The 13816-nt window shown below is 36.8% G+C and overlaps 1 protein-coding gene across 2 annotated transcripts in view; it reads left to right on the top strand.

The window, feature by feature from the left end:
• The window catches only part of AGGF1 (angiogenic factor with G-patch and FHA domains 1), a 46477-nt gene extending 36652 nt beyond the window's left edge, over positions 1-9825 (top strand). For both annotated transcript variants that reach the window (XM_049866230.1, XM_049866239.1), the window contains 4 exons: positions 1640-1722; positions 3223-3350; positions 4988-5087; positions 6851-9825. In XM_049866230.1, coding sequence (XP_049722187.1) covers positions 1640-1722; positions 3223-3350; positions 4988-5087; positions 6851-7051 — 512 coding nt within the window. In that variant the 3' untranslated portion in view covers positions 7052-9825. The remainder of the gene's footprint in view (positions 1-1639; positions 1723-3222; positions 3351-4987; positions 5088-6850) is intronic.
• Positions 9826-13816: the final 3991 nt, after the last annotated feature.

Below are 13816 nucleotides of genomic sequence, written 5' to 3' on the forward strand. Positions count from 1 at the left end.
ATATCTAATCAGAGTAATACCATACACCCGCTTCTAACTTATTGCATGGTTAGGTTCCAAAGACCAGGTCATTATGTGAAAACGGAGGATGACCACATCAGATCACAAAAAGGGGGGTGACTACATCATTACATAACTGCCAAATTACATCATTATATAGCTGCCAAATTATATCATTACATAACTGCCAAACAACTTAGAATCATGGCCCAGCCAAGTTGATGCATAACCTTAACCATCACAGCCAGCATTACTCTTACCTCACACCTCAGCATTCGTTACTGCTAGACATATGTCATTAATGTACAAATATTGTCATAGCAGATTTTTTACTGTTGTTGTAATGTGAAATGTCAGATGACAAAATAATAAGTGAGGAATAGGTATATAGAAATATATTTATATAAAGCTGTCAGCCTATATCTTATTGATATGATACTCTATTGAGATACATTTATATTTCAGTAAATATTATCAAATGAGACTAATTAACAACATGTATTTTGAATTTGAGACCTAAGCTAGTAGAATGTGATTGTACAGTGAAACTTGTGAGAGCTGGAACTCGACTGGACTGACTTGCTTTTCCGGATCTTACAAGTTTTCTGCCTTTTGACAGTGTGCAGTCTTAACGATTTCTCTATCATTTTTAGTGGGAAAGTATTTGAGTTTTCCTTCTCTGACAGGTTTTCACCTCACGCGGGCTTTCGCAGGTTTTACTGTAGTTAATTTTTCTGTATATTAGCTATGTGATATTAGTGCATTAGGTTATGTTCTGAGAGGAAAGATGCTCATTAGCTCTGTTTTTGCTAACCAGTTCAGTAGCTTTTGAAGCAACACTGCAGTGGTCGTAAATGTCCTTCAAAAGAGTAATTGTGACATAATTATAATCAAGATTGGTTTCCTTTTAATAGGAAAAAATTATCCACAGTTAAACTGTATAATGTTAATATTGGAAATAATAGACCAAGGGATTAAGGGTTATGGTTGGTGTGTTTGCTGTCCTATTTATAGCTCATGTTGGTACGTTGTCTGTATATGCATTATTTTCTATAATAAGTAATATTGTAGTATGCTGCTTTCAATCCACCCATCTAAGGCTCCTAAAATTTAAATAGATATTTTGAACTAGTAAGAGGTAGTGTTTTTTCCCACAATTTCCCCCCAGATAACAAGTATATGCATTGTTATATTTAGTTTTCTAATATTGGATTATGAAAGTGGGTATGGCATATTACAGTAACATGAATCTTGTATTCTATGGTTTTTTTTTTTTCTTTCACATATTTTTTCTTGGAAAATTCACTTAATATTCTGCCTTTGGGATTCTGTTATAGTAACAATACTGAAAAATTGAGATGTTTGGTCTTCATCTTAGTATCCGTACTGTAACTTTCCTATAATCCATTAGATTGTGGATCTGGCTTACTTTACAAGTAGATTTAGTGACCAAAAATGCTGAAAGGATGTCATCACAACACAAAATCCTTTTATATTATTATGTGATTTTTTGGTAATCTGTCGATGGGGTACTAATACTGTTATTTTTTCATTAAATAACATTAGTATATTAATTTTATGCAAAACCTGTCAGATGAGTGTGTGTGTGTTTTAAACTGAAGTCACTTTTTTCTTTTAGCTGGTCCAGCACTAAGTAAAGAGGAAAAAGAGTTGGAAAGAAGAAAAGAATTAAAGAAAATACGAGTAAAATATGGTTTACAGGTAAGGATGTTAAATATCGTTTCATGTGTTAAACTGTACATCTGATTTTGAATAAAAATGCCTTCAGACAGAAGTTACTATTTAGCCCTGGGAGTAAGTAGAGTAGGTAATTAATATTTCCAGTTTACATTTGAGAAACTAAAGCTCACTACTACATGACAAAACTAAATATAGAATCTAGGTCTTAAGTGTATTTCTCCAGTGCCTTTTCCACTTCATGAAGATGAAGGAAAAGAAGATGCTGCTAAATGGCATTTTTCTGCAAAGTAGTACTTTTCATTGTTAGTATTATAATAAGAGAAAACATAATAGGAAAAGTGTCAGAATGGGCCAGTTTGAGAGGAAAATACAAGATATGTAAGGAGATGATAAAATGTTTTCTCAAAAATTTTAACGAAATTTTTAGATAACTTTCAGGGGGAAAAAGCCATCAGGGTTCTATATTTTTCTTCCTTGTAAAAGTGTTAAGTAAAAACTGATGTTGTACTTCCCTCGAATTGCTCTACCAGTTGTTGGCATCTCTGGATGAATATTGTACATACTTTTTACATAAAGATCAAGTAATAGCAAAGGGGAAGGAAAGCCTTGCCTGAAGCCCCCGGCTGAATTGACTCCTTTTTTGCGCCAAGAAGCCCTGGTGGCACAAAGGTTAAAAACACTTGGCTGCTAACCAAAAGGTCAGCAGTTCAAACCCACTAGCCACTCTGGGGAAAAAGATGTGGCAGTCTGCACCTGTAAAGATTTATAGCCTTGGAACTGTATGGGGCAGTTCTACTCTGTTTTATAGGGTCATTATGAGTCAAAATCGACTCTTAAGGCAGTGGGATTAGTTTGGTTGGCTTCATTTGTGCTACTGCCACACCTTGGGTATATCTTTATTGTTGACTTAGGCATACTGTATCATGTCAAAGATCGTGCGTGTCTTCCCTCCTGGATGATAAATTTCTTTGCATTCCAACACCTGGCATGAAGTTTAACACACTCTTAGTAAATATTTGTTAAGTGTCTATATAACGGAGCTGTATTGCAGCAGAGAAGTTATTATCACTGCCAGGATTTTTTTTTTTTTGCCTTGTTCGTTAAAGACTTTCTATATTTTTCCAGTATAAAACTACTTTAGGTTCTTTGGGACTTCTAGTTTCTTTAGAGAAAAAGTGAAATAGATTTTTTTTCAACCCCAGGACTTCTACGTATTTCTTCGAGTACCCATAGTTTATATGAGAAAATGAGTACACAGCATTAAGTCAAAATATACTAAATTTCACAATATTTTCTTCTTACAATTAAATGTATGTTGTGATACAACTTGAAATATTAAAATTTTAAAACGTAGAAAAAAATAACATTTAATAACATAAGTATTCTGTGTTACGGCTTGTTTGATTTAATTGTTTGTAGAAGCCACATTGAACCATATTTGTTAATGATGCCAGATGTACAGAAGTTACATTTTTATTCATCAGCTTTCTTTTCCTTGATGAATATTCTGTGTTTATAAAGAATACAGACTATGAAGATGAAAAGGCACTGAAGAATCCAAAATATAAAGATAGAGCTGGAAAACGTAGAGAACAGATTGGAAGTGAAGGACCTTTCCAAAGAGACGATGCCCCTGCATCTGTTCATTCGTAAGTATGAAATTACAATGGCTTGAAACATTGTGTGTTCCACTGTGTAAACACATTCATAAAGTAATCTCTGATTTACAAGACTGTATATTCTGATATGTAGCCTTTAAATGAATGGTTGAGAGCATGGAAACACTAAGTTTATTTACACCTCCCTCTAATATTTTTTTTTCTAATACTAGAATTCTGCTATTTCCTAGAAAATTGGTGAGCATATATGTGTGTGCACTTACTTAAACACACATATACATATACCTAACATTCTAATCACTCAGCGGACTGAGCGTACATTTATATACCAAATTGTCTAGAAAGCTAGGATAGTAAGCAATTGGTATGCTTTTATAATACTCAAATACTTTTGGTGACCCTAAATACTGTTTTTCTCATTTATCTTTTTTTGATTTAGTTCTTTTCTCTGGATAAAATAGTTAAAGTGATAATGTGATCTTGAGGCCTATACAGTGACCATATTTTTGCATTTAATCATACATTGGCTAATTTTTTTTTCTTTTTCAGAATGTTAATTCTGGATTTCTTTAAAATTTAAATCTGTCATACAGAACAGATAACTAATTACAAAATTTTGATTATCATATGTCACTTATTTTTAAGGTATACTACTACTTTTAAACATTTTAACGTCCATGAAATTGAAGGAGTATTATAAATGTAGCAGTTTTTTCTTAGTGGTACATAATATAGTGGTGTATCTTACAATTGATGGAGTCAGATTTGATGAAATATAAGTTAGATACACTAAGCAACATGACTTCTTCTTTACTATTTTTTAAAATTTTTGTTGGAGAATATGAAGATTGCTTATGAGTTAAATTAGAAGACAAAAAATGAAAGACATTGGCCTGACATTATTTGGTTTATTGTTATTAAAGAGCTAATTTAACAAATTTTGTAGAACTGGAAAGACAGTGATAAGATGTAAAATTAAAATACCCTTAAATTAGAAGAGCTTGAACACATAGGACAAAGAGTTTTTATTTTAACTTTTTTATTATGTTTGACTGGTGACACAAACAGTAAAGTGTGGTTGACTGCTAACTGAAAGTTTGGCGGTTCAGACCCACCCAGTGTTCCTAGGAGAAAGACACGGCCAGTTGCTTCCATAAAATTATCAGTACCCCAGAAGCTTACTCTCCTTGTGCCCCCTTCTTGTCACTAACTGTCCCTCTCTCCTCTTCAAAGGTAACCACTACCCAGACTTCAATAGCAATAAATTAATTTCACTTATTTCTACATTTTAAATAAATGGAATATTTCAGTATTCATTTTGTATCTATATTCTTTTGGTCACCATTTCGTTAGGTATATTTTCATTGCTATATAATGTTCTGTTGAATGAATACATCACAATTTATGTATCCATTTTATCATTGATGGACATGTGGATTGTTGCCAGTTTGTGGCTGTTGTTGTTACTGCTGCAAGAACATTCTTACATGTATCTTTTGATGCACATGTGCATGCTTTTCTGTTAGGTATATATTTAGGAGTGGAATAACATTTATGTATCTTCAACTTTATTAGGTAATGCCTAACAGTTAGATTTATTAATGTATTATAAATGTCATCTAAATGGTCTTTTAAAATAAATCAGCTGTCTTAATTTTTTCTTAAAGTGAAATTACTGATAGCAACAAAGGTCGGAAGATGTTGGAGAAGATGGGTTGGAAAAAAGGAGAGGGCCTAGGGAAGGATGGTGGAGGAATGAAAACTCCGGTAAGACTTCCGTTTTTTTGTTTGTTTTATTTTTATTCACTTAGAGTAGACATTTACTGTCTTAGGTGCTAGGAATGTAGGAGCAAGCAAAAAGAAACATGATTACTACCTTCATGAAATTTACAATTACCAAATATATCTTTTTGTCTTTTGTTTTTAAGAAGTCTTTTTTTTAAGCTTTTTTCTACATTGAGGCTAGGATAAAACCAGTTGCTGTCAAGTTGATTCCAACTCATAGCAACCCTGTATGACGGTAGAACTGCCCCACAGGGTTTCCAAGGAGCAGCTGGTGGATTCATACGGCCTACCTTTGGTTAGCAGCCTGAGACCTTAACCACTGCGCCACCAAGGCTCTGAAGCTAGGATAATAGATAATAAGGGCTTTTTTCTGAGCCAAAATTTCATCTATGTCTTAGTTGTTTTTAATGACTTCCTTACTGTGCCTGATACTAAACATTGCAAGAACAGTCACAGTGTTAATTTACAAATAGGCAGATTCTGTATTAACTGGAGAATCGGTTAGGTTCAAGAGTCAGAACATATAAAAAGCAATATAGAGACTGATGTCTGGAAAACAATGTTGTAGCTGCTATAGAGTAGGCCACAGACTCATGGTGACTCCATGCACAGAGGCACAAAATGCTTCCCAGTCCAGCACCATTCCCATAATGGGTTAGAGTTTTGGCCATTGTGATCCATAGGGTTTTCCTTGGTAGGTTTTTGGAAGTAGATCACCAGGCCTTTTTTTCTAGCCATGTTAGTCTGGAAGTTCTGTTGAGACCTGTTCGGCATCACAGAAACCTGTAAGCCTCCACTGACAGGTGGTGGCTGTGCCTGAGGTGCACTGGCTGGCAGTTGAACCTGGTTCTTCCACATGAAAGGCAAGAATTCTACCATTGAACCACCACTGCCCTGGAAAACAATACAGTGGTTTAATTTCATGGTACCATAATTCATAGTAGGTCCAAATTTTCTTCCATAAAAACCTTTAAAAGTAGTATGACTTAAAAACCTCTCTTCATAATTACTTCCTTCGTAAAGAAATAATGGATGAATTGGTGTTGGTAAAATGTCAATTTTCTCATTTTCATTGAGGTACAATGGAAGAATATGAGCTTTATAGTCAGATCTAGGTTAGAATATATATTTTATCACTTAATCTCAGTGTGACTTTGGGCAGTTTCAAACTTCGGTTTTCTTATGCAAAATGGGGATAATAAGAACTACTTTTTCAGGGATGACATGATTATGAAGCCCCTAGCATGGTGCCTAACATGCATGAGGCACTCAACAAGTGGTAACTTTCAATGTTCCAAAATAATGAGAAGTCATCCTCTTGATTATGAAAACAAACAGTCATGTTCTCTTTATGATTCTTAATGTTTAACCTACCTGTTCACTTACTTAAGTGAGGATAGGACAGTAGGTTTAAGTATTTCCATTGCCTTTACTTCTGATTAGAGTGTGGTGATACGTTCTGTAGTACTTCAATGAAATTTGGTGATTGCTATTTAAGGAGCCCTGTTTTTTGTAGAGTCAGCTGTACTTATTGACAGGCAGGATAATGTAGAAAAATGAGTTTAAACAACATGTACGATGCACCCTCCTGTATGTATTTGGTGCATTTGACAGGTTTAGAGTTTTTTTTTTTTTTCCTTCATCAATCTCTAATAAATCAAAGAATTATCATTAAAAGTAGAATGCAGTAGATGTAAGTGTGTTTAGACTCTAAAATACATTTTCTGCTCAACTTTTGGTAACAGATTCAGCTTCAGCTTCGGCGGACACATGCAGGCTTGGGGACAGGGAAAGCATCCTCAGTTGAAGATGTTCACCTTCTCCAAAACAAGAGCAAAAAGAACTGGGACAAAGCACGAGAGAGGTTTGCTGAAAACTTCCCAGAAACTAAGCCTCAAAAAGATGCTTCAGGATCCATGCCTTGGGTAAAAGGGAGTACAGAGTGAAGGTCAATCAGAGAACAAAATTCAGGCATTTAAAAAGAGTTTGGAAACTCTTTATTGCAGAACTTTCCCCTACAAAAGCATCAGTGGCACCAGGGAACTATGTCATAATTTACTCCCTCAGGACTCAAAAGTGTGTAATAAAGTATGGTTTAGTTATGTTGGTAAACTTTGCAGCTTTTAAAAACCATTTTTTAAACAAATAAATAGTGACTGAATCAAGTTATGCTATAGTGGACTAAAGTTCACAGGGCGCAGATGAGCTTATCAAACTGTGTTATCTAGTCATTTACATTCCCCATATAAGCAAATACCATAAAAGCAGGATCTATATAACCACTGATGACCTGAATGTACATTTGTCTTTGTACATTTGTCCAATGTCCATATATTCATTATTCTAAGATGCACAGCAAAAGAAACATGAGAAGTTTATAAAAAAGTTTTAACCATGTGCATCCTTGTTTATTCCTTTAGAAACTAGATAAAAACATTGAGAAAATATGGGTAGTGGTACACAGACTTCATTATCCTTGAAATATAGCCTAAGTAATACCATTGAAGACTTAATGAACAGGTGACATGTTGTAGGAAATTAGCTTTTTATTGTTTTCTTCTGTGAAGAATCGATTAACTTGTACTATATATCAAGCATTTACTTTTGGTGTGTTTCGTAGCTAATGAGAACTTTAGAGATGAAAAACTGAGTAGTACAGTATTAAAATACTCAGTGTGCTGGCATTCGTAGTTTTGATAAATCCCATTGCTGGCAATGGAGTTGTACCAGAGAAATCTGATTGCTAGTGCAAACCGATTAGCCAACCAGGGCCTCAAACTCAAGATATTTGCAGATATACTCAAACGCAATAAAAACAGTATTATCACATCAAAAAGAGTGATTCATTGAAGCAAGGATTTAAATACATTGGTCTGTTTTGAACTTATAACCAGCCAGAATTTCCCTCTTTAAACTGGCAGAAGGATAACCTCAGATACTGGAGAACTGCAGTGCAGCCTTCTGGGTACAGGTGTCACTGCTCTGCCAGTTATCACTATTCTCTTTGCTTCTGCTCAGCCTTCTCTCAGCTTTTTGCTGGTAACTAACGCTGGAACTGTCCCTTTTCTGAGAGTGAACAGAAGTTATAGCTCCCCCATCTATTATAAAGAAATAGCTACAAAATTTAAAAAAAAGAAATGGAAAATCCTGGTGAAAAAAATTGTACAGTAGGGTAGATAATTCCGAAAGAAAGGTACTACCTTTTGGGATTTCCAGCTAAAGTTTAGAGTCCTTAGGAATAAAGAGGAGTGAGGAAAAGGAAAAGGTCTTTTTCTGTATTCTTCCTGGATACCTACATATCTGAACACACACACTCACTCACTCAGGACTGGAGACAACAAAAATGTCCTACCTTGTTTTCTCTAAAATAGAAAAAAGTTATTGCATTGTCACTAGTCTGAATGTGATTCTGGTCTGGTGCTGGTCCCTTATATAGCTAATAATGTATTTAAAAAAAAAAACAAAAACCAGTTGCTGTTGAGTCAACTCCAAGTCACGGTGACCCCATATGTGTCAGAGTAGAGCTCTGCTCTGTAGGGTTTTCCATGGTTGATTTTTTTTAGAAGTAGATTGCCAGGCCTTTCTTTTGAGGTACCTCCAGGTAGACTTGACCTTCCAACCTTTAGATTAGTGGCCGAGGGTGTTAATCATTTGTACCACCTGGGAACTCCCATGATAATCTAACCCTAAAAAAAACTAAACCCATTGCCATTGAGTCAATTCCGACTCATAGTGACCCTACAGGACAGAGTAGAACTGCCCCATAGGGTTTCCGGGGAGTGGCTGGTGGATTCAAACTGCCAACCTTTTGGTTAGCAGCAGAGTTCTTAACTACTGCACCACCAGGGCTCCCCCAAAATAATAATATATGACCCCCAAAACAGATTTTGCGTCTGGTGGAGCTCACTCATTGGGTTGGCATACAACTGTCTCTAATATTTACCATTTTTATTATTGCTGTTGTTAGGTACCCTCCAGCCCATTTTGACTCATAGCTACCCCATGTGACAGAATAGAACTGCCCCATCAGGTTTTCTTTTTCATAGGGTTTTCTAGGCTGTAATCTTTACGGGAGTAGATCGCCAGGTCTTCCATGGAGCCCCAGTGGCTCTGAACCCCACCAACCTTTTTGTCAGCAGCCAAAAGCTTAACCATTATATCACCAGGGAGATTGGGGAAAGCTTTTTTTCATTGTTTTCTTAAGAAAAGGGAAACTGGGAATGGTGATAAAAATTGAAATATATGTGGTATTTGCATTACTAAATCCTTTGCAGATCTGATGTCTCAGGGCTACTCTATATAGTGTATAAAAAGAAAAGCAGTGAATAATTTCTGTTTACACCTGTAAAATAGGAATAATATCTCATATATCTGTCTCAAATAGCAAATGAGAAAATGTATATAGAAACACAGTGTAAACTGTAAAAGCAATACAAATGTGAGCTGCTTCTAATTGTTGAGAAGCATAGATTTGAATTATGTACAATTTGGATTATGCATAAAATTGTTCTGTGTCTTATTTTCAATGATAGTTTATTCACACAGTTATAAATTTACTAATTTAATGGCTTTTGAATATTTGATTTAAGTGACACAAGAAGTTGCTGAATTTTGAGAAATCTAACACATTTTTGCCAGAATATTGAGAAGTTGACAAAATTGAGAACAGAAGGAACCATTAACATTACAGTAAAATAACAAATTGTTTTCTTACTACTAAATAGCTGGAGGAAACACTTATCTTCAAAAAGAAGAGAACTTAGTCTTTTTTTTTCCTGAGCTGTTTTGAAACAGTTTTTACTTTATCCTAGCTGTAAACTTAAGAAAAGTAATGGCTCACTCAAAAAACCTTCCAACTTTTCATGTAAAAGATTGTTTCTTAATTTGGCATATCCTCAAAGAATAGGCAAAAGAAGATAAAAATCTGAGAAGAAAGCAAGAGGTGTCAGAGACCGTGTACAAAGATCACCATATCAGCTTGCAGAACAGAGGAATGTTCTTGGCAGGGAGCAAGAAGGTATTTCTGGACCCAACACCTAAAGGTGTTCTCAGGAACAGTTGAAAGTATTTTTCCCAACATCTTATTCTAAGTGTGCTGCTTCTTTTTGTAAGGTACCACTTATATCTCTGATCTGAATCTTTGATCTAAATCATTGCATTTTACTTTTTCAGAATTTAATGTGGAAATATATTTGGATTGTTTAAAATGAGTCTATCTGTCAGTGTGTATCAGGACCCAGACTTTTCCTTCTGCCTTTCTGCTTTATTATTCTAAGTGTTGGCGTATGGCCTTGTAGTTGGAAAATGATTTCTCTGACTTCATTCATGTCCAAATTAGGAAGAAAGGAGAAAGAGAGCAACAAAAACAGTGTTCTCTCCTATCAAGAAAGCAAAAACTTACTCAGAAGCTCTCACAGCAGACTTTTCCTCAGAGCCAAAACTGGATAATGGGCTATACTCATAGCTGCAAGGGAAGCTGAAAAAGTGGACGATAGGATGGTCACAGTTGGCCTAAGCCAATCATGAACCATGACGTGGGGCTGGAACAAAATCAGGGTTCAGTGAGCAAGGCAAAAGGGGGTCAGTGGATATTGAATGGGCAGGTTAACTACCAGATAACCTAACTATCCATCACTGGGGGCTGGGGTTTGATTAAATTGTGATGCATCCCCTACCGTGTAAGGCTGTATAGCCATTAAAATGAATAAGGTAGAACTAACTGTATCCTGATAAGAATAGTCTCACGCACTGGAGGAGGAGGAGAAATAAACCTTCAAAGATGTCAACCTATTCTCAAGATTTCCCAGCCTCTACTCTGCCTCTTTTCAATCAGCCACAGTTATCTTGCTATAAAGCAATCTAATGAGGGCATTTCCTTGCGTAAAATCCTTCAGTGGATCCCTTATTGTCTCAGAGGTAAAATCCAAATTTCTGAGCGTGACACACAAGAATGACTGTATGTAAGTGGTTCTCCTCCTCCTCCTCCTCCTGTTCTAACTGTAGTACACAACCCATTAGTGGGTTATAATAGCAGTTTAGTGAACTGGAGTCACTTATTTAGAAAGCAAAATAGAATGCATTATATGAACTATTGGTTAAGTATTGGGATATAAACTATGTTATATATGCATATGTACATGCTTGTGTGTCAAAGTGATATAAAGTGTATTTCTTACTGTGGATTTTGGTCAAAAGAGTTTGAAAGCCATTGCTTTAGATCCTCTGTGTAGCCTCAGTTCCTTCTCCTTTCTTCAGTCACATAAAACTCCATACACATCAAGCTACTTGCAGATCCCTAAACCCATCTTGCTCTTTCACTTTCATGCCCATAGGTGTATAAGCCAGGCACAGTGCTAGATACTAGGGATACAGTAGTGAGCAAAACAAGACAAGGTCCCTGCCAACATAGTACTTAAGAACCTGGAGAGACCGACAAAATTATACTAATCACACTAATTAATGTATAATTGTGAACTGATACAAGTAGTCAACATGAAAGAAATACAGATTTTCAAGAACATATATCAAAGGCAGTCAGTCTAGTGTAGGGGAACAAAGTAGGCATCCCCAAAGAAAACCCCCGTAACAGATCTAAAGGATGTGTCATAACTAACTAGGCAAAGGAGTGGAGGAGTGGAGCAAAAGCATTGTAGACGTAACAGTATGTAAGAGTGGGGGAGTAGGGTGTGGGATTCAAAGGTAGCATCGGATCTGTGAAGGCAGGGACTTTGTATGTCTCGTTCACTGCTATCTCTAGAGGTACTTAGCACAGGGTTGGAAGTTTGGGAGATTCTCAAGCATTTGTTGTTGGAATGAATGAAACAAATGTTTGTGGTATCTTAGGTACTTTGCTAAGACACTTAACGTACTGACAGTATATTATGACTAAAAAAACTGAGGCTCAGGTTTTTATTTTGCTCAAGGTCAGAAAGCCTGTGTGATAGATGTGTCAAAGCTGGGGTTTAAATCTTGATTCTTTTCATCCCAAAAGGATGGTTAAGAGCACAGGCTGAAGAGTCTGACCCACCTGGGTTCACATACCTTCTGAGCTGAGTGTGTTTAAATCCTTCTGTATGTACCTCAGTGTCTTCGTAGAGCCATTGGGAAGATTAAATAAGATATAAGGCCTGAGTGGCACTTAGCACAGTGTCTGGCACATAATAAGCCCTCAAATCTTAGCAATTATTAGTATGGTTATTACACTGAACTACAACTACCAAAGGTGTGGTTGTAGGAGTAGAATCCTGGAGTGGATGTGGTGATTACCGAAGTGAAGTAGGGGAAGGAATGAGGCCAGAAACTGGATGGGTCATCTGCAGAACAAAGGTGGTGACAGGAGGTAGGTATGGACAAGAAGAATGAATTGGGAGCTGACTTTCTTAATGAATATTAGAGAATTAGCAGGTGATTGGTAGATGGTTGCTAGTAAGAAAGGGTAGAACGTATCATAGCTGACCTTCATCATCCTCAAAGGAGGGGTGGATTTTGCATGACTCTGGAAATGGTACCATCTGGAAATGAGAGATCTACTAGGCCAATCCTGGCTTTCAATACCTCATTGAGGTAGGGGAGCTACACACAGAACTCCCAAGAAAAACTAGATTTTGCATGGTTTTATATAAAGACTCTTTTGATGGCATACATTAATTCAGCAAATAGCCACGAAGCACTTGACACAGGCCAGACAGTGTTCAAGGCACTAGAACCAGAAAACCAAACTCAATCCCAACTAGCAGCACCCCTGTAGACAGAGTAGAACTGCCCTCGTAAGGTTTCCAAAGCCGTAAACCTTTACAGAAGTAGACTGCCACATCTTTCTTCCACAGAGCAGCTGGTTGGTTTGAACTGGCCTTTTGGTTAGCAGATGAGTGCTTAACCACTGCGCCACCAGGGCTCCTTCTAGGCACTAGGAATATTAAAAAAAAAAAAAGCCAAACCCATTGCTGTCAAGTTGATCCTGACTCATGGCAACCCCATGTGTTACAGATTGCCAGGCCTTTCTTCTGTGGTACCACTGGGTGGGTTTGAACCACCAACCTCTAGGTTAATACTCAAGGGCAAACCGTTTGCACCACCAGGAACCTGCTAGGAATATAAAAACCAAAACCAAACCCACTGCCCTCAAGTCTATTCCGACTCATAGCGACCCTATAGGATGGAGTAGAACTGCCCCATAGGGTTTCCAAGGAGTGCCTGGGGGATCCGAACTGCTGACCTTTTGGTTAGCAGCCATAGCTTTTAACAACTATGCCACCAGGGTTTCCACTAGGGATATAGTAGTGAACAAAAATAGATAAGCTTCCCTGCCTTCATGGAGCTTACATTTAGTTTTAGAAACACTTGAGGAATATAAAGGCCCAGTAGTGGTCCAGTGTTTAAAGCTCTCTACTACTAACCAAAAGGTCAGCGGTTCAAAACCACAGCGGCTCTGCAGGAGAAAGATGTAGCAATCGGCTTCTGTAAATACTTAAAAAAAAAAAAAATTGAGAGCCTTGGAAACCCTATGAAGTCACTATGAGTCGGAATCGACTCGACAGCAGTAGATTTGGTTTGGGTTTAGTCATATGAAGGCCTTGAAGATTCCCAAAAAGAATATTAGTCCCAAACTAGTCCAATTTTCTTTCCAAAGTTTCTTCAAAAGCCAAAATTCCTCAGGTGGAGTTGAGGGTGAGGGGGTGGTGGCAATTTTTGTTTTCGTAAAATGTCTTCAG

The sequence above is a fragment of the Elephas maximus genome, chromosome 2 (genome assembly GCF_024166365.1).
Source record: "Elephas maximus indicus isolate mEleMax1 chromosome 2, mEleMax1 primary haplotype, whole genome shotgun sequence".
Classification (NCBI taxonomy): domain Eukaryota; kingdom Metazoa; phylum Chordata; class Mammalia; order Proboscidea; family Elephantidae; genus Elephas; species Elephas maximus.